The sequence below is a fragment of the Diceros bicornis genome, chromosome 19, assembly GCF_020826845.1.
Source record: "Diceros bicornis minor isolate mBicDic1 chromosome 19, mDicBic1.mat.cur, whole genome shotgun sequence".
NCBI classification, from domain to species: domain Eukaryota; kingdom Metazoa; phylum Chordata; class Mammalia; order Perissodactyla; family Rhinocerotidae; genus Diceros; species Diceros bicornis.
Genome location: NC_080758.1, coordinates 47176150 through 47203884, shown reverse-complemented (window position 1 = coordinate 47203884; position 27735 = coordinate 47176150). Strand labels below are relative to the sequence as shown.

The following is a 27735-nucleotide window of genomic DNA, read 5'->3' as shown; positions in this document are numbered from 1 at the left end:
GCACTGCCAGAAATACTTGTGCATGTATTAACTCAGTTAATTCTCCTAAGTGAATTAGGTAATCTCATTATCCCCATTTTATAGATGAGACACAGAGAGGTTAAGAACCTTGTCTGAGGTTATACAGCTAGTAAGTGGCAGAGTTGGGATTTGAACCTAGGCAACTGGCTCCAGAGTCCTGTTACTCATTTAACAGTTACTTTTTATCCAACACCAATCATGTGCCAAGCGTTGTGCACAGCATTGGGGATGCCAGAGCTAGTCTAAGTCTAGAATAAATAACTATTTAAAAGCCCCCAAAATGTGATTTCCAAATAGATGGATGTAAGTCTGTGGGGAAGTAGCAGCCACCTGTGTGGATGTTTTGAAAAATTCCTGAAAGCCTCCCTGCCACAAAGATTATTTTTGCTACCTAGAAGTTCCTATCATTAAGGTAATGATTCAAGAACATGAATTACGGTCTCTTGAAAGATCCCTCTAACCTTCTCCCTGCACTCATTATCAGACCCATCCCTTGGATCCCAAGGGGAATAGCTGTAAGAAAGGACTATTTCTGTGGACAAAAGGGAGAAGAAGTTGGAAAATCTTGACTAGGGTGTGGGGAGGAGGGGCAGCAGGGCCAGAGGGCTGTTGGTAAGGACAGATTTGGTGAGGCTTAGGCAAGTACCACAGATATTCTTTCATGGAAACAAAATTGGAGAGAACTACTATAAAATTTTAAATTTACAAAAAGCAAAACTGAGTCACCATCCCCAAAAAAGGACCTGTTATAACTAGTGATGAAGATTCTTACAATGAAATCTTTGATAGTATTTTTAAGATTGCATGGAAGAGAGGGGAATTGATGACATATGTTGCTTCTTTACAACTTTTTAAAGGGATTAATGTGTTTTATTTATGTCTGGTCATATTTCTGGTGCAAACAATGTAGACCTCTCTATTCCATCAATTTTGTGTCTAACAAAATGAGGATGTGTTTGGGTCAGATGGGCTTGATATAGTAGAGCTTATGCTGAATTCCTGGAGTGGAAGTAAAATATCACCTAGTCTTCCTCTGTGTGTGTGTGAGTGTATATGTGTGTGTGTGTTGCAGATATTTATTTTTGAGAGAGTGGTTCCATTCCTCTCTTCCTTCTCCTAAAATAATACATATACAAAGAGACACATCACGTTTAACTGAAGTAAAAAGGAAATAATGAACTGGAAAAATATTTGAAACTTATAGGAGAGGAAATAGTTATATCCTCAATATAGAAAGAGCTCCTACCTATTAACAAGAAAAATTCCAATAAAGAAATGTTTAAAATATATATATATATACATGTCACAAGTGAAGAAATGCCAAGACCTAGTGTTTTAAATGTCACTCATCACTAATAATCTAAGATATATAAATCTACAGATTAAAATGTATTTACCTATTATGTTAACAAAGTTGCTGGGTTTTTTTTTCCTAATGATAATATACCATGTTAGCTCTCCAACACACCTTTGAAAGGAGTATAATTTGATGTGATCTTTCTGGAGAGTAATTTGTTATCAACAAATTTGTTATCAACAAACAAACATGTATCAATGGTCTTAAAAATGTACGTATCATTTGTCCCAGTTTCCTCTTCTAGGAAATTATGATAGATATACTTAAAGACTATTATATTAAGAAATGCATTGCAACATTGTATATCAAAATTTTTTTTTTAAAGTGAAATTCACACAATATAAAATTAACCATTTTTTTCTTCTTTTATTTTTTCAGGAAGATTGGCCCTGAGCTAAATTCTGTTGCCAATCTTCCTCCTTTTTTCTCCCCAAAGCCCCAGTAAATAGTTGTATGTCATAGTTGTACATCCTTCCAGGTGCTCTAGGTGGGACGCCACCTCAGCGTGGCTTGATGAGTGGTGCGCAGGTCCACGCCGAGGATCCGAGCTAGTGAACCCTGGGCCACTGTAGTAGAGCGCGGGAACTTAACCGCTGCACCACCGTGCCGGCCCCTAAAATTAACCATTTTAAAGTGAACAATTCAGTGGTGTTTAGTACATTCACGATGTTTTGCAACTGCCATCTCTATGTAGTTCCAAAACTGAAATTTTCATCACCCCAACAGAAAACTCTGTAATCACTAAGCAGTCACTCCTTATTCCTTCCTCCCTTCAGCCCCTGGCAACCACCTGTGTGTGTGTATGTGTGTGTGTTTAACCAACCTGGGAATTTTTTTTAATTTTCTTAATTATTCTGTTCCACCAGAATGGTATCTGTTGAGTGTATTTGTATTTGTCAGAACTCTTGGTTGCAAGTGGCAGAAACTCAGCTCAAATTAACTTGAGCAAAAGGAGGAATTTAATGACACCTGCAACTAGTCTAAGGGAACATGTAGCTTTAGGTATAGCTGTCGACAGGGATGTAAGTGGTATCCCCCCCTCTCATGTCCGCTCACTCACCTCATGTCCCCTCTCTTTTTTCATCTCCCCCCGGGTAGAAAATACTCCTCCCCACTCTTGTTCTGTGTTTGTTTGTTTGTTTTCTGTGCCTCTGCTTCATTCTCAGGCTGACTTAGCCAGGTGCAGGAGAGATGGCCCCAACAGCTAGTGACCAGCTCATTCTCACCAGTGCCTGAAAACCACTCTGATTGACCTTACTTGGGTCATGTCCCCTTTCCTGTACTGATCACTGGGTGAGGGAGATGGGGACTCTGATTGGCTAGCCTGGATCACTTGCCCTGTTCCTGTAGACTGAATCTCATTCTGGCTCATACATTTCTGAGGAAGTAGTTCTAGAAAGGCATTCTGGCACATTTCCACACAAAACGACACTGCTTATATCTCTGCCCATGCCCATATACACCACAAAGTGAAGTTCATTAACTTTTGTGTTAATAATCCTAGTCACTGAGAAAACCTTAAATTATGCTCTATAAGTTCTACTTAAGACTATGGGAATTATATTTGAGGATTAATCAAATTTGAGGGAGGTTAGGGTTACCCTTTTAATAAATGAATTGGCCACTCTTTGAGTCTGCCTTGGTTAGGCTATATTTATTGTTTTTAAGTCATTCCACAAATAGTTACTGAGTGCCTGCTGTGTGCCAGTTGAAGCCCTGGCTTCATGGGACTTTCATTCTTTTGGGGTAGATGGACAATAAACAAATGACAAATGTATAACACAATTTCAGGTGATGATTGTAGGAAAATGAAGCTTGATAAGGGTATGTGTGCAGGTCTAGATAGCAGGGTCAGGGAAGGCCTTTCTGAAGATGTGTTTAGAGCCAAGACCTGGGTTAAGTGGGGAGCACCTTTGTGATTATTTTGGGGGATAGTCTTCCAAGCAGAGGAAACAGTAAGTGCAAAGGCTCTGAGTCACAAATAGGCTTGGGAATCTCATGGAAGTCAATAGAGTTGGAGGAGAGAGGGAGCCAGGAAAGGACAGGGGTGGGAGAGGGGAGGTAAGGAGGGTAAGACCATGTGGGGCTTACAGGTCTCAGTGAGAACTTGGGATTTTTCTCTAAGATAAGATAGGGAGCCCCAGGAGGGTTAAGAGCAGGGGAGTGACCTGAGTTGACCATTAGGTTTAAAGGAATCACTGTGATTCCCACATGGAGAATGGACTTACTTACTTAGGCTACCAGAGTTCATTTTTCTGACCACAAGCTTGCTTCGTAAAGAAAGCTTTCTTTGGCTTACGATTTAGAAGGTTGGATCCTTTGTGCAAAAACTGAACAGTGACTTGAGACAGAAGAGAGAAGAAGGAAGAGAAAGAAGCAGTACTGGAGAAGAGAAGTGAGTGGCTATGGAAGCCAGGCAGGCACGGGTTTTGAGGAAAACGGGACACACATGGCCTGTGTCCTTCCTTATGGCAGCAGCAAGTAGTGATGAGAAGACAGGCTAGGAACATTGTGGCCCATGGGACAGGCAAGCTGGAGTGCAGTGGGCCTGAGTGTGTAACAGTGTAGAGATGGGCTTACTATGGTACTCCGAATTCTAGTAAGACACATTAGAAAGTGCTCCTGACAGTGATAAAAAGATGGAGATCTGAGGCTAGCCCGGTGGCGTAGTAGTTAAGTTTGCACACTCCGCTTTGGCGGCCCAGGGTTCAAGGGTTCAGATCTTGGGTGTGGACCTATGCACCGCCCGTCAAGCCTTGCTGTGCCAGCGTCCCACATACAAAATGGAGGAAGATGAGCATGGATGTTGGCTCAGGGTCAGTCTTCCTCACCAAAAAAAAAAATGGAGATCTGCTAGTGGCTGAGAAAAAATGAGCACAGAAAAATGTTGATGGGTCAGTATAATATTAATTTATCAATGTGAATGATTTCAGAAGGCAGCAAACGCTACAGATTGGCTCTGTTTCAGGTACCCGGCTAAATTAGGTCCCCGTTTATGCTTTATATTGTGTTTCTTAATGGAAAGTCCTTGATCTTTGGCTCAGTGTTAATTGAAAAGATGTGATTTTTATGAAACAGTGTTGCTAACTGAGCATGCCCTGAAGGATTCTGTTCTGGCAGCTTAAACCTGTCATATTTAAACAAAACGAGGAAAAGCTGACTTATGTGGGCTAAGGCTGCCACATCTTGTAAATGAATCTTACCATGATTGGAAATTTCCTCACCTTTTTGCATTCAAAGGTATCACACATTTGTTCATTCCTCCTCAGTCCAAGCTACTGAATGGCTGGACAGAGACAATTTCTTCCTGCCCAGTTCTGTTATTTTTCTATACTTTTCAGTAAACAACAACTAGAGAAACATAACTTTCCCTAAAGACAGCAAAACTCCTCTATAACTAGATCATTACAAGGCATTATGTACATGTCTGTATGTGTTATTACAGAAAAAGTTTAATTACAGTGTTGGACAGAGGAAATTTGAATTATTTGCTGTTTTTAGGGTATTTTAATCTTGGTAAAGATGCTATTTTATATATTATTTGGGTCTTGAATGTTCTTCAAAGTTGAAAAGTAAGACAAGTTTGGAGAAAATTATGGCCTGGTTGTCATGTCTGCTGAGTTGTTCTTTTCTTTTTCATGGTAAGTATCCAGGCTTTGAAAAAAATCTCTTTCCAAAATGCCCTGGCAGATTTTTTTTCCAAAATGAAAAATAGCTTTATAGTTTTTTCTGGTTATAGAATTTTACATACTCATTATAAATATTTGAATAATATGAATAAGCAAAAATTAATTTAAATATGAGAAAGCTCTTCAAATTCCACAATCTCCTGATAACCGTTGTTAAAATTTTGGTAAACATGCTTTCTGTGCTTGTTCTTGCTTACGTGTGTTCTCTTCTTTCTCTCTCTGTTCTATGTACACACACACACAAACACAGTTTACATGAATAGTCCTTATACATGGTCGTTTAACACTGTGTTTTTGACTTAACATGCCTTGGACATTTTTCCATATCAGTAAGTGAAGACTTACATAATACCTAAATGGCTGTATCGTGTTCCATTGGACTCATGTAACAAATTATCCACCACCCATTCAGGTTGTAAATTTCAGGCCTTCTCCTGCTGTCAGCACATTGTGGCCTGGGAGTAAGAGGAGTGGCTGCTCAGCGGGCAGAACGGCCTTTGGTTTCTTGTGTAAAGGATAAAGCAGACGTGCCAGTGTTTGTGGCTGCTGACAGGACAGGGCACAGTGTGATGATTTTCTGGAGGTAAAGACAGCCGCTTGGGGAAGGCCATTTGGTCTTTACTGATTTAATTTCACAGAAAGGCCACACTTTTAACCTGTCTAGGAGGAAGGTCATTCCACTTGCAAGCTGACTCTGGTGTCCTAGATAAACCAGCTTCCATGTTCTCTTTTGGATTTAATAACTATTTAGTTCTGTGACTTCTACCAGATCTCTTTTATGTACTTAAAAAAAAATTTTATTTTCAAGTTTGCTTTCCTGCACCTCCTCCATCACTTTCTCTTAATGTTAGACTTAATTAGGTGAGCACTGTGGGAGCCTAACTGCCTGGGCTCCAGTCCTGGCAGTAACTTAGCTTCTCTGACCTTCCACTGGTGATAAGGACAGTACCTGCTTCCTAGGGCTGTTGGAGGTTTAGTTGAGTTAATATATACAAAGCTTTTTTGTAAGCCCGTTATTATAATTATTAATAGTTATTTGACATAAGGAAGACGGCTCTCTCTGCCCTCATCACCACTTTTCTGCTTCCTTAGTTGTTGGAAATGGAGGGGTGGAGGTTACCATTTAGCTCCTGCTTTATCCATTTCATTTCTATCTCCGACTCTTTCCCTACTGAGTGGTTTTGACTAATGTAGACTAGCCCCAGTTCAGATCAAGAAAAGTAGAAGCAGTTATGCATTGACTTAAAAAGTCTGATTCCTATAAAAGGAATAAATATATTAAAATGTGTATAAGACATATTTGATTTGAACATTATATTTCATTGGTATATATGATTGTGTCTTATAATATTGATACTTGATATCTGTTAACAATAAAGTTTTGGAATCCTGCATTTGAGCAATGTGTGTCTAAAATGTTTAAAATAAAAATAGCTTTTATTTTATTAAAATAAAAATATTAAAAAAAATAAAATTATACTAGATTTTGTTTCACTATCTACAGGATGTTTTTGGTTGGTAAATGAAAAGGAATTTTTTTCTTCTATGAAAAGCGGTCTCAAGGCTGGGCAGCCCCAGGGTCAGCTAATTCAGCAGTTCGGTGTCATCAACAGTCTGAACTCTCTGCCTCCCTGCTCTGCTGTCCTTAGTGTCCTCAATGTGCCAGATTTGTCCTCGGGGTGGCAAAATGCCTGCAGACATTGCAGGCGTCGCCAGATAGAACAATGTACAGAGACAGGAAAAAAGGAGACACTTTTTCTTTGTGTCTCTTTAAGAACAATGAATCTTTTCCAGACATCTCCATCAGACTTCCTCCCGTTTCGTATTGATCAGCATTGGGTCACAGGCTTGAGTCTAAATAAATCACTGGCAAGGGGCATGTTGCCACCATAGTTGGCTCGACAGCACCAGGTCCCACCCTCTGGGGCTGGGGAGAGGCCAGCCTCTCTGAAGGGCACAGCTTGTGGAGGAGGATGATACCTGAAAAATGGGGGCACTGTTCGGGAGAGAAAGGGTCAGTTTGTGGGAGGGAGTTGGGTGAAGGGGCTAGAGGGAAACCAACAGTGTCTGCTCCAAGTTACTTTCACTTTTTAGTTTAAATGCTATGGAGAACACCTATGGAAATAAATAGTCAATTATGATGAAATTTGAATATATGTATATTTTTAGGGAAAAATTAAAAAAAATTTAGAACAGTGTAACTGGTATGTACAACATGGCTATAATGTTATGTGAGAAACAAAACTATCAGCGAAGCTAAAAGATGAGTTCATTTCCTGCAAATAAAAATATGTAGTTTAGGCCCTAAAATGCTTCCAAAACTATTATGTCAGGGTTCTAGTCTGCTTTTCCTTCTGTTGGGCCAGGTGAGTGGTCTTGGGTGCAAGATACGTATGTATCAGCTGTTGGCCCTGGAGAGGACTGAAAACTGGATTCATGGTGTGGAGCTCATTAGAGTGATGGGACAAAAGCCTGATTGGACTGGATGCTTAGGTGGGGGGTGAGGGGGGTGGGTCTAAAGTGTTTATTATGCATCATAAATTACATGTATAGAAAACTGATTCTTTCACATATATTTAATATTTAAAACAACAATTTAAAAAACCTTTTGTGTCTAGCACATGGCTTATGCTCAAACAAATACTTCCAGTTGAATCAAGGTTGAAACTGAGACTGGGGTTTTATTGAGTGAATATGTTGGAGGGGGAAAGGGAGAGGATTGAGGGACAATGAAAGGGCTGATTAAAAAGATGGACTGTGGAAACCAAATTAGGGGGAAAAAGAAGTGAAGACTTGAGGGAGATCATAGGTAGTGACAGGATGGTGGGGTCATTGGATTCCAGGACTCAGTAGGGTTGAGGACTTGTTGGAACTAGGATTGCAGAAGGAGTGAGCAAGAAAGATAAGAAATGGCGGGTGGCAGGAGAGTGGATTGAAACTGAGACTCTGGAGGTAGGGAGGTTATAAGTAGTGACTGGGTCTAGAATATGACCGTGAGCATGAGTGGTGGAGATGGGGTGGAGGACAACCTCATTAGAAATAAGGAAGTCAGGCATCATCTAGGTAAATGTTGAAATCAGTGCTCTTGTTATAGAGAGAAAGACAGTGAGCCAGGCCCTGAAATCTTCTGGAGAGCCTGCTGGGGTGAGTGAAAGACTGTGCAACTCCTGTTGGTGGGGCTAGTTGGTGTATAGACTGATGGTGTGAGCAGCAAAGAAGCATTTTGTGTGCGTGAGGGGAAGCACCAGAATGGTCTGGATATTGCAGTGGTGAGCAGGCCAAGTGGTATGTGGGTATAGGAGGAAAGTGAGAGGCTTACCTGACAGTCTGCAGGGACACAGCACTCGGGACTGCCAGGTTTCAGGCAGAGTCAGAAGGGGAAGGGAACCTTTAGAGATGTGGTGGAGGAGAGGGGCTTTGTGAGTTTTATTGGATATAGGGGGTGAAAGGGTTGTGGTTAGGAAGCTGGGGTGAGATTAGGTGATGCCCAGAGCTGTATAGAGGTGACAGTCTGAGATGAGGGTCATGTGGGACCACAGCTTGGATTTCCAGGGAGATGGATGGAAGCAAGAGTGCAAGGCCTGAGGGGACATCCCTGTTGTGTGCCTGGGGGGTAGCCTATGATCATTTCTAATTATGGTTTTCTTATTGAGTCTGGTTGCTTAGGCAGCTTGTGGTAGGGAGGTAAGGAGGAGAGGCTGGGTATCTTGCAAGGAGCAAGGGGTGGACCTCCCATCACTCTGGTGGGTGAAGATAAGGGTTATCTTCAGTACGTTATTATTTAACTTCTGGATGACTCCAAGAGTAATTCCATGTCAAATATATCCAGTGATGTTTATGCCTAAAAGTGGATATGGATTAAAAACATGGCACTTGAGAGTTTTTCTGAAATTTGAAATCTCCATGGCATTAGAAAAAAATGTACTTGTAGAATGGACTTTGATCTTTTAGTTCTTAAAGCTTTGCAGAAATTCTAGAAATAACCTTGCCTGTTGAGGTGGGGGGTGGGTGGAGTGTTAGGCAATGTGTCCTTACCTGTGAGCTGACTTTGGGAAATGAGTAGGCCCACATCCCCATTCATCCTCTACTCCCAGACTTTTCTTTTTTTTTTTTTTTATAATTTTTTTTATTTATTTTTCCCCCAAAGCCCCAGTGGATAGTTGTATGTCATAGTTGCACATCCTTCTAGTTGCTGTATGTGGGACACGGCCCCAGCATGGCCGGAGAAGCAGTGCGTCGGTGCGCGCCCGGGATCTGAACCCCGGCTGCCAGTAGGGGAGCGCGCGCACTTAACCGCTAAGCCATGGGGCCGGCCCCTCACAGACTTTTCATACCACATCTTTGACCAGATCTCATGTTTCAGAGCCCTGATGCACTGGGGCTGGAGCCTTTCAGTTGCTGTGTAAGTTAGGATTTCCATCCACACAAAGATTTTGTATTTGCATGTAATCATTAAAGGGGACATTTTTAGGTTTGCATTTAAATGCACTTTTCAGATGTAAATTTCTCTTTAATAATAATAATGCTGATTAAAATATTGATTTACCATTGAAGCACAATCAGCCTACCTGCTATCTTATGAGTCTTGAAAGGGTTTTGTTGTGTAGATTTTACCTCCTCACCAGGAAAGCTCCAGGTCTTTTACCTGCCCTTGGCACAGTGCTGCACACACAGGAGGTTCTAAAACCTACCAACTGCTGTCAGGGAAAGGAGTCCCTGCCTGCACTCTGGTTAGCATGTGTTGGGGAAGAGGGAGAATCCCCCTCCGCCCTTTCCCTTAAGGTTCTTATGGCTGGCCAAATAATTAAAAGACAGATTAGCAGGAGAAAATAATACCAAGTTTAATAACATGTATACATGGGAGAAACCAGGGAAACTGAGTTTCTCAACAAAATGGCAGAGATTCTCATCTTAAATACTATGTTCAGCTAAAGACAAAGGAGGATGTTGGGGGAGGGGAGAGTCAGTTATGGGAGGTTACCAGAAAAGCACGGTAAACAAGAGTAAGATTATTATGCAGATTTAAGGCCTCCCCTTCCACATTGATAAGTTTCTAGAGATGAGGTCATCCCCCCTCTTCCCAGTAGAGAGTGGGAGATACCTTTGCAAATGGAGATTTCCCTTATAAATGTAAATATTTGTCTGGCAACTCTTTGCAGGGCCACCTAGAGAATGTGGCCTGGGAGAGACAGAATTTTTGATAAGATGGGCTTGTGGTGCCTTTCATATTGTAACATCTATTTTCCATTATATTACAGCCATCGTATGGTAGTAACTCCTTCCTGAAACAGGCCTTCTGTGTTAAATTATTTAGGCAGTTAGTGGGGGAGGTCAAATATAGTAACTCCTTCCTGAAACAGGCCTTCTGTGTTAAATTATTTAGGCAGTTAGTGGGGGAGGTCAAATGTCCGTCAGAGAAAATAATCAAGGTAAAGTGAGTCGAGTCCAGCTCTGCTCCATGAATTTCCTCATTTCACTTGGACCAGAGGGCTCTCCAGCCGCTGCTGGCTAATATATCTAATGACCAAATGACCGAAGCAAGTCAGGAGATTAGCCTGAAATCAGTGTGGATGGGCGTTATCCAAACATGTGATGGAGGGAAGGAATAATTTGTGGCATTTTTACAAACTGCCCCAAGAGGGAAAGAGGGCAGGGATGTAGGCAGTTATTAAACGGTGAAATCCCCAGAATCATATTAGCCTTTAAGTTACGGTGTGTTACTAATGACATTCATCCTTGTCAACGTTTTCTGTCTTGTGTCTGAATAGTTTATTTTCCTTGTTCTCACTGTTTCTTTTCTGTTTTTTTTTGTGTGTGTGAGGAAGACCAGCCCTGAGCTAACATCCATGCCAATCCTCCTCTTTTTACTGAGGAAGACTGGCCCTGAGCTAACATCTGTGCCTGTCTTCCTCCATTTTATATGGGACGCCGCCTCAGCATAGCCCGACAAGCAGTGCGCCAGTGTGCTCCGGGGATCTGAACCCCAGGCTGCCGCAGTGGAGCACATGTGCTTAACCGCTACACCATGGGGCCGGCCCCTCACTGTTTCTAAATTATGTTTTATTAAGTTGTCAAGTTCACCTTGAATTCTTCACTTATCCCTTTTCCCTGTCACCAGCCTGTGATCTTGAGTATCATGCCTTTAGTGCCATCATCTAGGAAATTTGAGTAAAATAGTAAATGACATGGTCTTCATCTGCGTAGATGTGTAGGAAGGGCTGGAATGGCCCTTAGCTCTGGGGTGGGGGTATGGGGGATGCAAGGACAGGAAGAATTGAGGGGCCAGTCCCTACTAGGGAGGAGCTGAACTGAGCTCTTTCTTCCTCTTGACGGTTTTCACTGTGGCTCCTGTGTGGGAAAAGGACTTTTTCTCTTCCTTTGGTGCTTTCCAGGGGTCTGCTGAGCCGGTTTTTGTGAGACTCTGTTCTGATCCTTCCAAGTACAAAGGAGTAGAATTCTTATTGAAAAGGATTATATGTGGAAGGAAATGGAGGGATGATCTCTCTGGTTTTGTGGGAAGTGCTTACTGCTATATTGGGATTGAGTGCCATTTAATAAGGGACAGTCTCATTAAGTGTAAGAGTTTCATGAGTCATTGAATTTTATGGCTTCACAGTAGGTGAAGCTGGGTTATTCCCACCTAGTCAGATGGCCTTTGCCAGTAGCTAGGTAATTGTAAAACAACCAACATTTATGTGGTGCTGGCTGACACTCTTATAAGCACCTCGCATATGCTCATTTTATCATCACAGTAGTCCTGTGATGTAGGAACCATTGTCATGCTCATTTCTCAGATGAGGAAATTGAGGCACAGAGTGTTTTAATAACTTGTCCAAGGCCCTGTAGCTTCTGGACTTGAGTCCAGGCAGTCTGCTCTTAAGGTTTTCCCTCAACCTTTGCTATTGCCTTTCAGCTAGATGTGGAGAAATAATTGTCAGCAAGAGGTTTAGCTGGACAAAGGGATGGGAGAGGGTAGGTTTTGGTGTGGAATATAGAAGATTACTTTTGAGATACGATGGGAAAATAGTAGAAACAGTTTATTGTCTGTTGGTTGATGGTGAAGGAGAATGAGAAATTAAAGGAGATTTCTTAAAAAATTCAGGAATGACCCCTAGCTCTGTTCAGCTATCTGCTGGTTGCTTCCCTATGGTTAACTTGAGCTCACTGCCTTGAGTTTTGTGATTATAGTGAGGCAACGTGCTAATGTCCATGCCACACACACTGAAGATCATCACCTCAAAGGCAGTTCACAATCGGGCTCTCTACTTCAGGGCTTTCCCTCCTCCTCTCTTCATTACTGGACTCACGAGGTGGTGGGGAGATTACCATGAGCTCCTTCTTAGGGAATCAGCAGTTCCTGTCTTCAGTGCCATTCACTCCCCTCATTTCTTACCTGTCTTTTCATCCTGATCGTTTTCATCTGGCTCTCCTGCACATCCCCAAGGTGATGACTTATTTTTTTATATTTCTGACCTGATTTCTAGTTTTCATTTATTCCCACTTGTCTCTGAGGCCTTTGTATAGCTCAGGTTTGAGTCAGAAGACCCAGACAGTTCTGCCCACATTCCTGACTGGCTGTGTTACCTAAGATGCTAAACCTGAGGTTTCTTTATCTTGATCACACCTGCCCCATCTACCTCACAGGGTTGTGGTGAGGGTCAAATAAAGTAAATTCATGAGAGTGTCTTTTAAAACATGAATGTATAGCATTATTAATATTCCCAACCTCCCCGCGTGGCCTTGTCCATTTCCTGCTTTGATGCCCTGCATGAGCTTCGGTCTGGTGTCTTTTCTGGTGCTTGTTTGTTTACCTGTGTACCCTTGATGGCCCTGTGTCTTATTCTCTTTGAATTTCCTAGCACTTGGCACAGGGCTAGTTGGCATGGGGAGGGGCTCAGTAATGTTTGAATGAATGGGTGAAGAAATGTCTGTCTAAAGGAAGTTTGTGGTCGTAGTCTTTTTTTTTTTCTGAACAAAGTCTTCCTAGTATATCTCTGTGCTTATTGAAGTTAGCCTTGTTAAAAAGCAGCCCTTTGATGCTTTCTTGTGTTCCCTTTTGCGGGATACTAAATTACACTGCCTATGGTTGCCTTCCCCAAGATCTATGCTTACTTTAAAAATATTTATCTGATGAGACTTGTTTTTAGACTTGTTTTTTAAAAGTAAGACAAATCAAGGACTCATTCTAGATTTTGAATTAGAGAAATAAAATATTTGATATTTATTTTTTGTTTATTCATTTAACAAATATGCGTTAAGTACCTTTTGGGTACCAAACTCTGTTTCTGGGGCTGGGAATACCGTAGTGAATACAACAGATGCTATTCCTGCTCTTATGCAGCTTCTAGTGGAGTGCTGATCAATGAAGAAGTAAATGAATAAGATAATTTCAATTAATCTTAAGTGCTGTAGGGGGGAGTCATGTGAAGAGGACTCCCAGACCAATAAGGAGTTCTTACACTTGTAAATAAACTGAGTACTTTACAGAGGTTGTGCTCTTAGTTTCACTGTGTATTGGGTTACCTTGAATGTGTCTAATTGTTTTGTTAGTGAGTAGTTTAAGCTCAGCACCATCCATGTCTCATCCACAAGAAAGATAGTGAATAGCTGAGGAAGAAGGTGGCTGTTACCTGGACTTTTGGCTTCATGAGAGCATCTCAGTCTATAGGAGGGCTGCTCAACCTTGACAAGGACCATCTTTGTTCAGGTTGCTGATATTTAAGTGTCTCTGCAGGACCAAGGGAGGCCCAGGGAAGATGGGGGACTTGTTGATTGCCCAGTGACCTTTCTGTGCCATCTTGCTGCATCAGTGTGCTCACATCCTTGATGCCAGAGAAATTCTGTGTCTCAGGCCCATTCACTGGTGAGCAGTCAGGTGACCATCTGTCACGGAGTCTAAATGAAGAAAGCAGGGTGATATGATGAAATGTGAAGAGGGACATACGGGGACACCTTTAGATTTCTTTGATGTGTGATCCCAGTTCTGAGGGATGAGAAGGAATGAGCTGTATGAAGATCTAGGGGTGGCGGCAACATACTAGAAATGCCCCGAGTGGGGAACACATTTGGGAAGTTTGGGGAATGGAAATAAGCCACAGCGCTTGGAGTGTAGGACGTGAAGGAGAGAGTAGTGTGAAATGAAGTTGGTGTGGAATGGAGGAAATCATGCGGGGCCTTGCAGGCCATGGTGAAATCTTTGCATCTTATTTTAAGTACTATTGGAGGCTGTTGAGAGGTTTTGAGTAAAGGAATGATCTGATTTGATTTACATTATTAAATTTTTCTGTTGACTGCAGTGTGGAGAATGGACTGCGGAGGGGAGGAGTGAAAGCAGGGAGCCCAGGCAGCGGACGTGGTTGCAGCCTGGGTGAGGATTCATGGCAACGTATGCCAGGCAGGGCTATGGAGGGTGAGAAGTGGCCCAGGGCTAGAACATGATGGAACTGACACACCACAGATGGGTTGTGAAGGCAGGAGAAGAACCTGGGATGACATCTAGGTTTTGCCTTGAGCAGCTGGATGGATGGTGGTGCCTGAAGGAAGAATAGAATTTGAGGGGAAGAACAATACTTCTCTTTGGCCATGTTTAATTTGAAAAGCCTTTTAGACCCTCACGTGGAGAAATCTAGCTGGCAGCAGACTGTGAGAGTAGAGGTCACCAGGGGTGAGGGGAGCATCAGGGCAACAGGTAGCAATCAAGAGTCCTCAGCAGAGAGATGACATTTCTCTCTTGATAGCCCCAAGGATTTTTTTTTTTTTTTTTTTTTTTTTTTTTTACATTTTTATTGATATTTTAATGGTTTCTAACATTGTGAGATTTTGGGTTGTACATTTTTGTTTGTCCTTCACCCCATATATGACTCCCTTCACCCCTTGTGCCCACCCCCCACCCCCCACCCCCACTTCCCGGGTAACCACAGTCCAGTTTTCTCTGTCCATGTGTTGGTTTACATTCCACATATGAGTGAGATCATACAGTGTTTGTCTTTCTCTTTCTGGCTTATTTCACTTAACATAATACGCTCCAGGCCCATCCATGTTGTTGCAAATGGGACGATTTTGTCTTTTTTTACGGCTGAGTAGTATTCCATTGTATATATATACCACATTTTCTTAATCCAATCGTCAGTCGAGGGACACTTAGGTTGCTTCCACTTCTTGGCTATGGTGAATAATGCTGCAATGAACATAGGGGTGCATAAGCCTCTTTGGATTGTTGATTTCAGGTGCGTTGGATAGATTCCCAGTAGTGGGATGGCTGGATCATAGGGCATCTCTATTTTTAATTCTTTGAGGAATCTCCATACCGTTTTCCATAGAGGCTGCACCAATTTGCATTCCCACCAGCTGTGTATGAGGGTTCCTGTTTCTCCACATCCTCTCCAACATTTGTTGTTTTTTGTCTTGGTGATTATAGCCATTCTAACGGGCGTGAGGTGGTATCTTAGTGTTGTTTTGATTTGCATTTCCCTGATGATTAGTGATGTTGAGCATCTTTTCATGTGCCTATTGGCCATCTGTATATCTTCCTTGGAGAAGTGTCTGTTCATTTCCTCTGCCCATTTTTTGATCGGGTTGTTTGTTTTTTTGTTGTTCAATTGTGTGAGTTCTTTATATATTATGGAGATCAACCCCTTGTCAGATGTATGTTTTGCAAATATTCTCTCCCAGCTGGTTGGTTGTTTGTTCATCTTGATTCTGATTTCATTTGTCTTATAAAAGCTCTTTAGTCTGATAAAGTCCCACTTGTTTATTTTTTCTTTAGTTTCCCTAGTCTGGGTAGGCATGTCATCCGAAAAGATTCCTTTAAACCCAATGTCAAATAGTGTGTTGCCTATATTTTCTTCTATGAGTTTTATAGTTTCAGGTCTCACCTTCAGGTCTTTGATCCATTTTGAGTTAATTTTTGTGTATGGCGATAGCACATGGTCCACTTTCATTCTTTTGCATGTGGATGTCCAGTTTTCCCAACACCATTTATTGAAGAGACTTTCCTTTCTCCATTGCGTGTCCTTAGCACCTTTGTCGAAAATTAGCTGTCCGTATATGTGTGGTTTTATTTCTGGGCTTTCAATTCTGTTCCATTGATCTGTGTGTCTGTTTTTGTACCAGTACCATGCTGTTTTGATTACTATTGCTTTGTAGTATGTTTTGAAGTCAGGAATTGTGATGCCTCCTGCTTTGTTCTTTTTCTTTAGGATTTCTTTAGCTATTCGGGGTCTTTTGTTGCCCCATATAAATTTTAGTATTCTTTTTTCTATTTCTGTGAAGAATGTCATTGGGATTCTGATTGGGATTGCATTGAATCTGTAGATTGCTTTAGGTAATATAGACATTTTAACTATGTTTATTCTTCCAATCCACGTGCATGGGATATCTTTCCATTTCTTTATGTCATCGTTGATTTCCCTCAATAATGTCTTGTAGTTCTCATTGTATAGGTCCTTCACCTCCTTGGTAAGATTTATTCCTAGGTATTTTATTCTTTTTGATGCAATTGTAAATGGTATTATCTTTTTGAGCTCTCTTTCTGTTAGTTCATTATTAGCATATAGAAATGCAACTGATTTTTGTAGATTGATTTTGTACCCTGCAACTTTGCTGTAGTTGTTGATTGTTTCTAACAGTTTTCCAACAGATTCTTTAGGGTTTTCTATATATACAATCATGTCATCTGCAAATAGTGAGAGTTTCACTTCTTCGTTACCTATTTGGATTCCTTTTATTCCTTTTTCTTGCCTAATTGCTCTGGCCAAAACCTCCAGTACTATGTTGAACAGGAGTGGTGAGAGTGGGCAGCCCTGCCTCGTTCCTGTTCTCAGAGGAATGGCTTTCAGTCTTTCCCCGTTGAGTATGATGTTAGCTGTGGGTTTGTCATATATGGCCTTTATTATGTTGAGGTACTTTCCTTCTATTCCCAATTTATTGAGAGTTTTTATCATAAATGGATGTTGTATCTTGTCAAATGCCTTCTCTGCGTCTATTGAGATGATCATGTGGTTTTTATTCTTTGTTTTGTTGATGTGATGTATCACGTTGATTGATTTGCGGATGTTGAACCATCCCTGCGTCTCTGGTATAAATCCCACTTGATCATGGTGTATGATCTTTTTAATATATTGTTGTATTCGGTTTGCCAATATTTTGTTGAGGATTTTTGCATCAATGTTCATCAGCGATATTGGCCTGTAATTTTCTTTCTTTGTATTGTCTTTGTCTGGTTTCGGTATCAGGGTGATGTTGGCCTCGTAGAATGATTCAGGAAGTGTTCCATCTTCCTCTATTTTTTGGAATAGTTTGAGGAGGATGGGTATTAAATCTTCTTTGAATGTTTGGTAAAATTCACTGGAGAAGCCATCTGGTCCTGGACTTTTATTTTTTGGGAGGTTTTTGATTACTATTTCAATCTCTTTACTTGTGATTGGTCTATTCAGATTCTCCATTTCTTCTTGGTTCAATTTTGGGAGGTTGTATAAGTCTAAGAATTTATCCATTTCTTCTAGATTGTCCGATTTGTTGGCATATAATTTCTCATAGTATTCTCTTATAATCCTCTGTATTTCCATGGTATCCGTTGTAATTTCTCCTCTTTCATTTCTAATTTTATTTACTTGAGCCTTTTCTCTTTTTTTCTTAGTTAGCCTGGCTAAGGGTTTGTCTATTTTGTTTATCTTCTCGAAGAACCAACTCTTTGTTTCATTAATCCTTTCTACTGTTTTTTTGGTCTCAATATCATTTATTTCTGCTCTGATTTTTATTATTTCTCTCCTTCTGCTGGCTTTGGGCTTTGTTTGTTCTTCTTTTTCTAGTTCTGTTAGGTGTAATTTAAGGTTGCCTATTAGGGCTTTTTCTTGTTTGTTAAGGTGGGCTTGTATCGCTATGAGTTTCCCTCTCAGGACCGCTTTTGCTGCATCCCATATGGTTTGATATGGCATGTTATCATTTTCGTTTGTTTCCAGATAGTTTTTGATTTCTCCTTTAATTTCATCAATGATCCATTGGTTGTTCAGTAGCATGTTGTTTAATCTCCACATTTTTGTCACTTTCCCAGTTTTTTTTTCCTGGTTCATTTCCAGTTTCATAGCCTTATGGTCTGAAAAGATGCTTGTTATGATTTCAATCCTCTTAAATTTATTGAGGCTTGCTTTGTTTCCCAACATATGGTCTATCCTAGAGAATGTTCCATGCGCGCTTGAGAAGAATGTGTAGTCAGCTGTTTTTGGGTGGAGTGCTCTGTATATGTCTACTAGGTCCATCTCGTCCAGTTTTTCATTTAAGTCTAATATTTCTTTATTAACTTTTTGTCTGGATGATCTATCCATTGCTGTAAGTGGGGTGTTAAGATCCCCTACTATTATTGTGTTGTTGTTGATTTCTCCTTTTAGGTTTGTTAATAGTTGTTTTATGTACATTGGTGCTCCTATGTTGGGTGCATATATATTTATAAGTGATATGTCTTCTTGATGGAGTGTCCCTTTTATCATTATATATTTCCCTTCTTTGTCTTTCTTAACCTGTTTTATCTTGAAGTCTACTTTGTCTGATATGAGTATGGCAACACCTGCTTTCTTTTGTTTGCCATTAGCTTGGAGTATTGTCTTCCATCCTTTCACTCTGAGCCTGTGCTTGTCTTTAGTGCTAAGATGTGTTTCCTGAAGGCAGCATATTGTTGGGTCTTGCTTTTTAATCCATCCTGCCACTCTGTATCTTTTGATTGGAGAGTTCAATCCATTTACATTTAGGGTAATTATTGAAATATGAGGGTTGAATGTTGCTGTTTTGTCACTTATTTTCTGGTTCTTTTGCATTTCCTTTGTTTCTTGTCCCATTTGTTTTGGACTGCCAATTCAGTTTGGTTGTTCTGTCTTATGATTCTTCTAGTTTTCTCTTTGTTTATCATATGTGGTTTTAATTTGATTATTTGTTTAGTGGTTACCTTGAGGTTTGGGCAAAAAATCTTCTGTATGAGATAGTCCATTATCTGATAGCCTCCTATTTCCTTATACTAAGTCAATTCAGTCACTTTCCTCTTCCCCTTCTAAGTTGCTCTTGTTATACCTTATTCTATCTTGTGTTGTGGCTGTGTGTTTACAGTGATGAGGTTAAATTTATTTTTGGTGAATTTCTTCCTTTGATCTTTGAGTTTAGTATTTAAGTGGTTGCTAACCTATTCCGGTAAAGATCTACTATTTCTCTGATTTTGTCTGCCTACTTTTCTCCTTACTCCAAGCTTTGTGTTCCCTTTCTCTTCTTGTTTTCGGGCCTGAGGGCCTTCTTGAGTATTTCTTGTAGTGGCGGTCTCGTGGCCATGAACTCCCTTAGCTTTTGTTTATCTGGGAGAGTTACTATTTCTCCATCATATTTGAAGGATATTTTTGCTGGATAGAGTATTCTTGGCTGAAAGTTTTTGTCTTTTAGTATTTTGAATATATCATTCCAGTCTCTTCTAGCCTGAAAAGTTTCTGTTGAGAAATCCGCTGAGAGCCTGATGGGAGTTCCTTTGTACGTTATTTTTTGTTTTTGTCTAGCTGCCCTTAATATTGTTTCTTTGTCGTTGACCCTGGCTAGCCTTACCACTAGGTGTCGTGGTGAAGGCCTTTGTCTGTTAATATATATAGGAGTCCTGTTGGCTTCGCTTACTGGTATTTCCTGCTCCTTCCCCAGATTTGGGAAATTTTCAGCTATTATTTCCTTGAATAGGCTCTCTGTTCCTCTTTCCCTCTCCTCTCCCTCAGGAATACCTATAATTCTTATGTTACATTTTCTAATAGAGTCCGATATTTCTCGGAGTCTTTCTTCATTTCTTTTTAGTCTTAGTTCTCTCTCTTCTTCCATCTGGAGTATATCTGTATTCCTATCCTCTAAAGTACTAATTCTTTCCTCCATATTGTCAGCTCTGTTCTTTAAAGATTCCAGATTCTCCTTTATCTCCTCCATTGTGTTCTTCATCTCCATCAGCCCTGATAGGTTTTTCTTTATGATTTCAATCTCTTTTGTGAAGAAACTCCTAATCTCATTGAATTGTTTGTCTGTGTTGTCTCGTATTTCGTTGAGTGTTTTTATGATAGCTATTTTGAAATCTCTGTCATTTAGTTTATGGATTTCTGTGTCTTCGGGGTTGATTTCTGGTTGCTTGTCATTTTGTTTCTGGTCTGGTGATTTCATATATTTTTGCATTGTGGTTCCTGTGTTGGTTTTGGTTTTCCTCATCCTGGAAGTCTCTGGTTGCACTTTCCACCTGCCGCCACTGTGTGGTGGTGAAGGGCTGTGTAGTCTAAGCCCCCTGCGCTCTGCCCCAGTTTTTCTGCTGCGATCCGCAGTTTTGTTTTGTTTTGTTTTGTTTCTTTTCCCCACTGCGATCCACGGGTCCAGTCCAATTTATTCAGGTCTGCCTCGGACCGCTAGATCTGGTCGAGCTGCAGACTCCGGGTTGTGGGGAGGGGGGAGCTCTCTCTTTTGCCCTCTGGGTCCCTGACGTGGGAGGCTTCTCGTTTGCCCCTCTTTATCCGCTCTCTGGGTTGCTCAGATGTTGATGGTAGCCCTGTGGCTCCTCTGAGCCCTCTGTGCGGGAGTTTCCCACTGGTTGAGAGCGCCCGAAGAGCTGCAGTTTCCCGCCGAGGGCCGCCCCTCCCCCCTCTCTGGGAGCCGCGCGGACCGGATCGCTGATCTGATGGGGAGGGAGCGGAGTTCTCCTTACCTCTCCCCACTTCCTCCGGGGGCCCAGCACGTTCCGCTCTCAGATGTGCGGCAGTGTGGATCCCTCCGCTCCAGCTTTTGACTGTCTGGGATTCCGTTGTTTGTCTGTGGCTGTTACTTTTGTTGTATTTTGTGGGGGAAGAATTCACGGGAAAGCTCACTCCGCCATGATGCTGACGTCACTCCCAGCCCCAAGGATTTGAAGGAGGGTTAGACCATTTCTTTCCTGTATGCATATTATCTAATGGTTTACAAGTTATGGTCATTATCCTATCGTTGTATGTTATAGGCTGTTTCTTTCATTCAGTTCATTCAAGAAAATATTGAACTAAATACTGTACTGGATGCAGGGGACATAATGATGCATGAGATAGACTGGGGGTTCTGTGAGGGTAGGAAGTATCTCTAACAGAGGAGACAGATCATTCCATCAGGAGTAAGTCAAGAATTCCATCAGGAATTAAGTAAATATGACATGTTCTACGACAGGGGCAGAATAGTGCAGTGGGGCACATAGCAGAGACACTGACCTAGTCTTGGGGTGAGCTGGGATGTTTCAGCAGACCAGTGAGTGGTGAGTAGGAGCTGGCTGAGTGAAGCGTGCTTCAGAGGGAACTGTTGGTGGTGGATGGGCTAGCAGTTTGTATTGGAGAGAAAATGAACAAAACTCTTTCTTGGAACTGGCACATTCTGTGGAAGGCACTCAAGGATTCTTTGGCAAGATTGTGTGGCTCCTAAGAATAATGTTCATGTGGGTCAATGATACTAGTTTCGTTGTTACTTGCTTTCACACAGGTAAATTTGTTAGTTACTAGGAACTTCCACTGCTCTGTGCTCAGTTCTATTTTAGGGCAGGAAATAGAATGTGAAATTGGCAGCTCCTATGACTTTATAAACACCTTATATGCATTATTTCAAAGAATGAGGGCAAATTTTTGCATGAAAGGCCGTATCTAGTTATCAGAGGAAAACAACTCTTTAGATTCACCAGCATTAGTGTTAACTGTATAGAATTTAAACACAGTAATGGGTATGTTCACATATATTCACAGTATCAGGACCCCAAAAGCAATTGATACCATTCTGTTATAGATTAAACAGCAACACATTTTTTTCTTGTGTAATCCATGTAGAATTTTAAGGAAGCTGTTTTTAATTTTCCTAAGGTTACTAGACTATTCTTCCAAAGAGTTCATAGCTTGGTCAGGACCCTGTTGTAAATGGCACAACCTTGTTTGCTAAGGAAAATGTACAAAAGTGTGTTGACAGTGGATAACTACTCTGACCAGAGTTGCGAGGGATGATTGGGGGCCCTGGAAGAAGTGGCTGTGTTGCTGCCCAGCCCCAGCGGGAGTTGTTGCTGGGCTAAGTTCCCTGCACAACCTGTCTGTCTTCCCGCAGAACCTGGTTTAGCAAAACTGGTGCAAGAGGGAGAAACACTGCTCAAGGCAACTCTAGGAACATATGGCAGGCCCCACTGTGTCCAAACAGAGCAAGACAGGTCATCTAGAAGCTGGAGGGAAGGCAGTGACCAGTGGCCCAGATGGAAGTGGGTGGGTGTGGTGGGGAGTGCCTGCTAGTTCTCTTCAGCTGGTTTCAAGTCAGCAGGGAGGGAGGAGAGACTGGGCCATGTGGGACTCCACCGGCAAAGTTGTTTTTCAGATGTAAGAACCCATCCCCCTTTTTGACCTATGCCAGAGGCTACCTCCTCCATGAACTTCTACTTTCCCATCCCCTAACAGGAAGTCATCTTGTCCCTCCCTAGACCCTCACTTACTGCTGCCCCGTTAGCTGGTCTGTCAGTGCTGTGCCCCCATGGCTCTGATCTTGAATCAGTCTCCTGCAGGGGTCTGCCCGTGGGGCAGCTGCCCCAGGCCAATTCAGAGCTCCCTTAGGTGGAGAATAAATGGATGGGAATACTCTTTTCTTTTTGTTTTGTCTCATAAGGGAATAAAGCTAGTTTTTACTTGCCTTTCTTTCTGAAAATGTTGTTTGTGAATTCTGATAATTGTATAAGGTTATTGTCATAAATGAAAACTTTTTCTTTTCAGATAATATGGATACAAATGATCTTAAGCAGTTTTTTGAGACCAACTATTCTCAGATATATTTCATCTTCTATGAAAATTTTATAACACTGGAAAATAGTTTGAAATTAAAAGGTAAGCATTTCTACAAGTAATTTTTTTGTTGATATACAAGGTTTTTTTTTTTAAACATTCAGGACGTTTTTGGAGGTTGTATGTGTCATGAGCCACAAGTGATGTGCTTTGAGCTTGCTTTCTTGCCAAGCCCTTAGCAGAGCTGTGAGATCACAGTGGTTGGCATCTGTGTTTCCCTTGAGCTTTCTTTTCTATAGGGGTTAATTGAATGACAAGTGGGTAAAGGGAAAATAGAAGAAGAAACCCACAGAAGGCATGAGTTCAAAGGAATAATTTACTTAGAAAGAAAGAAAGAAAAGTAATATATGCACACTGTAAAAAAAAAACCTCAGACTCCACTAAAGGGTTTGAAATGAAAACTGAAGCATCTGTTTTGCTCAGACCTCCAGTCCTGCTGTGCAGAGGCAACCATTCTTAAGTTTCCTGTACTTCTTTCTATATATGTTATTAATGTATTATGTTTATATATGTTTATGGTTATGCCCATATATATTTACATAAAATATTCTTAGAAAATCGAGCCAATAAGGTCACACTGGGCATTCTGCTCTGTATTTAGGTGGTAGGATAGTGGAGCCTGGGAAGCCAGACTGAGTTTGGATCCTGGCCCTACCCTTCTAGCTGTTTTTCCTTGGGCAAGTTACTTAGCGTCTGTCTGAGTCAGCTCCCTCCTGTCCACATTAGATGGGTCAACACGCCTCCTAGGATTTCAGGACAAAGTATGGCACGTAGTATGTCCTCAGTAAGTGTTAGCTGCCGTCATCATCTTCTTTCGTTTTAATATAGTCTGTTTTGGAAATCCTTACATGTTAGCACATTTATTTCTACCTCCGTTTTAAATAGTTACATAGTACTGCATTGAACAGAAATGCCATAATTCTGGATAACTGACTTCTGAGTGACTGGGTCAGAATCGCAGAGTTTTAAGGTTGGAAGGGGCTCAAGAGATTGGGTTGTCCACACTCCTTGTGTTAGAGTTGAGAGAACCGTGTCCAGAGAGGTTATATTACTGGCCTAAGGCCACACAGATTATTTAATTGCATAGCCAGAATTGCAGCCAGGTTTCTTGATGCTAGGTTCAGAGCTCCTTCTTCTGTACCAGTGGTTCTCAAAACATGGTTTTTGCACTAGCAGCATGGGTATCACCAGGGTACTTGTTAATAAGCCTACTGAATCAGAAACTCTGCAGGTGGAACTCAGCAAGTTGTGTTTTAACAACCCTCCAGATGATACTGATGTGCTTTCAAGTTTGAGAGCCACTGTTGTATTTCGTATTTCTCCCGTTAAAAAAAGCAACACTGATGAAAGGTTGACAGACACTGAAATGTCATCTGTGTTGTTCACCTACACATAAGAGTGTCTTATACCTGTGGCATAGACCATATGTGCTTTAGCATCTTGAAGCATGCGTCTGGTGCTGGGGCCTCTCAGGGCCCAGCCTTTGGACTCTGCCTCTGGCAGCTCTGTGTCTCTCTTTTATTTAATCCTTCATTTATTCACCCATCCAGTATTTGAGTGCTGACAGTGTTCAAGGCACTGTGCTAAATTCCTATGAGGAATTCAGAGATGTATCAGATGCTGAACATGCTTCATGGGGTGGTGGTGGTGGTGCTTGTGGACTGGTCTAGGAATAAGCCATATGCATAGTTAACTATGAAACAAGTTAGAAAGTCAGATGTGCTATAGGAGAGATATAGACAAAGTACTGTGGTTGTTGAGGAGAGGGAGAGATGACTTGCTGTTGAATGTACAAGTGAGGCTTTGGGGACAAGGTGGCCTTGGGGATGGACCTTGAAGGAGATGTAGGATTTCAGGTGGAGGAGAATGGCACTGTGGGTGGAGGGTAGAAAATGAGCGACAGCAGGGAGGCTGTCTTTAGGGCATGTTTGAGGAAAGCAATTTTTTTTTCTTGCAACATAAGATGTGTGAAAGAGATTTGCAGGAAATCAGATTATGCTAGACTTGCAAGGAGCCTTGAATTCCAGGCTAAAGAGTTTGGACTTTGTTCTTTAGGTGGTTAAAGCTCTTGAAAATATTTGCTACTAAGACAGTATCTTATAATGTGGTGAGTGACACAGAGGCAGGAAGACCAATTAGAAGGCTGATGCTGTCATCTATATGAGAGCTGGTGATGCCTAATCCAGGGAGGTGGCAGTTAAGAGCAGAGAAAGTGTTGTTTCTCAGTGGGTGCACCATCCATGAGACTTGGGTATAAGGAAAAGGAATACAAGAGGGAGAAGTCAAAGATGCTTTCAGGATGTTGAGCCTGGTTTATAAGCTGCCATTACAGCAATGGGAACCCTGGTGGGGAGCCAGGTTTGGGAGGTAAGAGGATGAGTGCAGCTTTGGGCAGTTTGAGTTTGAGGTGCTTGTGGGACACCCAGGTGTAGGTTCTGGCTGGGCAGTAAAAATATAGGCTCTGACGTTTGGGAGAAGAGAGGTGCAATCAGGCTATTGCCAAGGGAGGAAGAATATGCAGAGAAAGAGAGTGATAGGGATTTGGGGTAATTCCTTCTTTTATTGGGCAGATAAAGAGGAAAGATAAAGGAGTAGTGTGTGGGGGGCGGCGGGAGGTGTCAGGAAAATGTTTTATCGCAGAAGCCCAGAGAGGAATTTCAAGGAATGAAAGATCAGCAGTACCTGATGATGAAGAAGTTGAGCCGCAGCAGGACTAGGGAATGACAGTGCATTGAGGAGGTCGTCCTTGACTACTGAAAGAAAAGTTCTAGTCAGTGGTGGGATCGGAAGCCAGACAGAGAGAAATGGAGTAACTGGATGGTGAGGAAGTGAAGGCTACAGGTGAGAGTACCCTCTTAGAAAGTTTGTTGGTGAAGACAGAGGATTGTATCTCAAGGAGTAGCTTGGTCATGGGAAGATTTTAAGCTGCATTTGCCTGTTCGCAGGTTGAGGAAAGGGAGATAACTGATGGTGCAATGTGTTGGGGGAAGTAGATTGAGACAGGGTCAAGTATCAAGAGAAGAGAGAGAGGAGTGTATAGATGCTCTGACTGCTTCTGTAAAACCTGAGGCAAATGTCAAGCATGGAGGGGAAGGAATTTGGGGAGAGGCACTGTGGTGGTCTCTGGCATATAGCAGATGGCTCAGCGTCTTACAGAATGCTCCAGGCTCTGGTAGGTCATCAAGTCATATATGGGCATGTGCCCAGGATGCCAAGTGTTTTTTTTTTAATGAATTCCTCAGTTTTTTCCCCTGTGATTTATAAATTTATATAAATCTTGAACATAAAAAAAATCTTTTTGCCAAATTGGTAGATATTTCAAATATGAAATGATCTGATTTTTATTTTGCTTCCTAGCTTTGCTCCACTTGACTTTTTTTCACAAGTGTGTGCAGTAGGAAAGTGTGATATTATGTGCAATGAAAATAGGAAAGAAAAAAATTTAAATCCCATATCTAAGAACAAAAAACCTCTACAACCTAAAAACCCTGTTTTTAAAGGGTCCTCCCTCTTCTCCCTTTTGCTCCCTCTATCCTTTTTGAAGTGTAGCTGTTCAAGACTGTATCAGTTTGTGCTGCATAACAAATTACATATTGAACCATTCTAAAACTGAGTGCCTTAAAACAACAAACAGTCATTTAGCTTATGATTTTCGGGGTCTGTTGAGCAGTTCTTCTGGTTGAGCCTGGCTCTCGCCTCTGATGTCAGCTGGTGGCAGATGGCCTCATTCACGTCTTGTGGTTGACAAGCTATTGACTAGGGCACCTTAGTTCTCCAGGTGGCCCCTTTTTTCCAGCTAGCAGGCTATCTTGGAGTCCTTCCCGTGGTGGCCTTAGGGTTCTAAGCTCAGTAAGTGCATAAGGCTTTTCAGGCTTGAGTTTGTCTCACGTTTGCTAATGTCACCTTGGCCAGAACAAGTCACATGGCATCTCAGATTCAAGGCATGAAGAAATAGATATCTCTTGATGGGGACGGGGAGAAACTCTCTCCGTTTTTGCAATCTACCGCAAAGAATCATAATGAAGAGCCAATAAAAACAGGGTGAGATTTTGAAGTTTCTTGCTTTTAGTACATTCTGTGTTTTGATTGGAGTGCAGGGAAGAAAGCGTATTAAAACAAAAGAATAAAGGAAAATGTTTACTAGGAATAATGAAATGATCTTGTGATAACTTCAGCCTTCTAGTTATTCAGGCCAAAACCTGAGTTATTGTCTCTACCTTCATCATACATCCAGAATCACTGGTCTCTTCTCATTGCCTATGCTGGTACTGCTGAAGTTCCCATTATCCTCACCTGGATTATTGCAGTAGCCTCTGAACTAGTCTTCCCCCTTCCACATTGCACCCCCGCCCCCCCCACACCCCCCCCCCCCCCGCCAAAGTCTCTTTAAAAGAGCAGCTAGAGTAATGCTTTAAAAATGTGAGTCAAATTACAACTCTCAGTGCTCCAAAACCTCAAATGGCTTCTCATTCCTGAAGTCGTTACTGTGGCCTCAGACCTTACCTCCCTGCCTTCCTTTACCCTACCCGTTCTCTAACCTCACCTGCTACAACTCTCCCCCTTTGCTTCAGACACAAGGGCCTTCTTGCTGTTTCCTGACTGTGCCAAACCTGCTCAGCCTTAGAGACTTTGCACTGTCCATTCCCTCTGCCTGGAGCACATTTCCCCCAAATTTCCATATGGCTTGTTTACTTACCTCTTTTAGATCTTTGCTTAGTTGTCATCTTATCAGCAAGGTGTTTCCTGACTTCCCTAGTCAAAACTGCATACCACCCTTTTTGGCATTCCCCATCTGCTTTCCTTCTTGGTTTTCTCACTTATTCATTTATTGACTACCTCCTCCTGCCAGAAT

At 41.7% G+C, this 27735-nt stretch overlaps 1 protein-coding gene across 8 annotated transcripts in view; it reads left to right on the top strand.

Annotated features, from left to right (window-relative positions):
* The window catches only part of RALGAPA2 (Ral GTPase activating protein catalytic subunit alpha 2), a 334286-nt gene that overhangs the window by 9598 nt on the left and 296953 nt on the right, over nt 1-27735 (top strand). For 7 of the 8 annotated variants that reach the window (XM_058563324.1, XM_058563325.1, XM_058563319.1 and 4 more), the window contains exon 2: nt 22815-22925. The exons of the other annotated variant lie outside the window; for it this stretch is intronic. In XM_058563324.1, coding sequence (XP_058419307.1) covers nt 22815-22925 — 111 coding nt within the window. The remainder of the gene's footprint in view (nt 1-22814; nt 22926-27735) is intronic. 8 annotated transcript variants of the gene reach the window in all.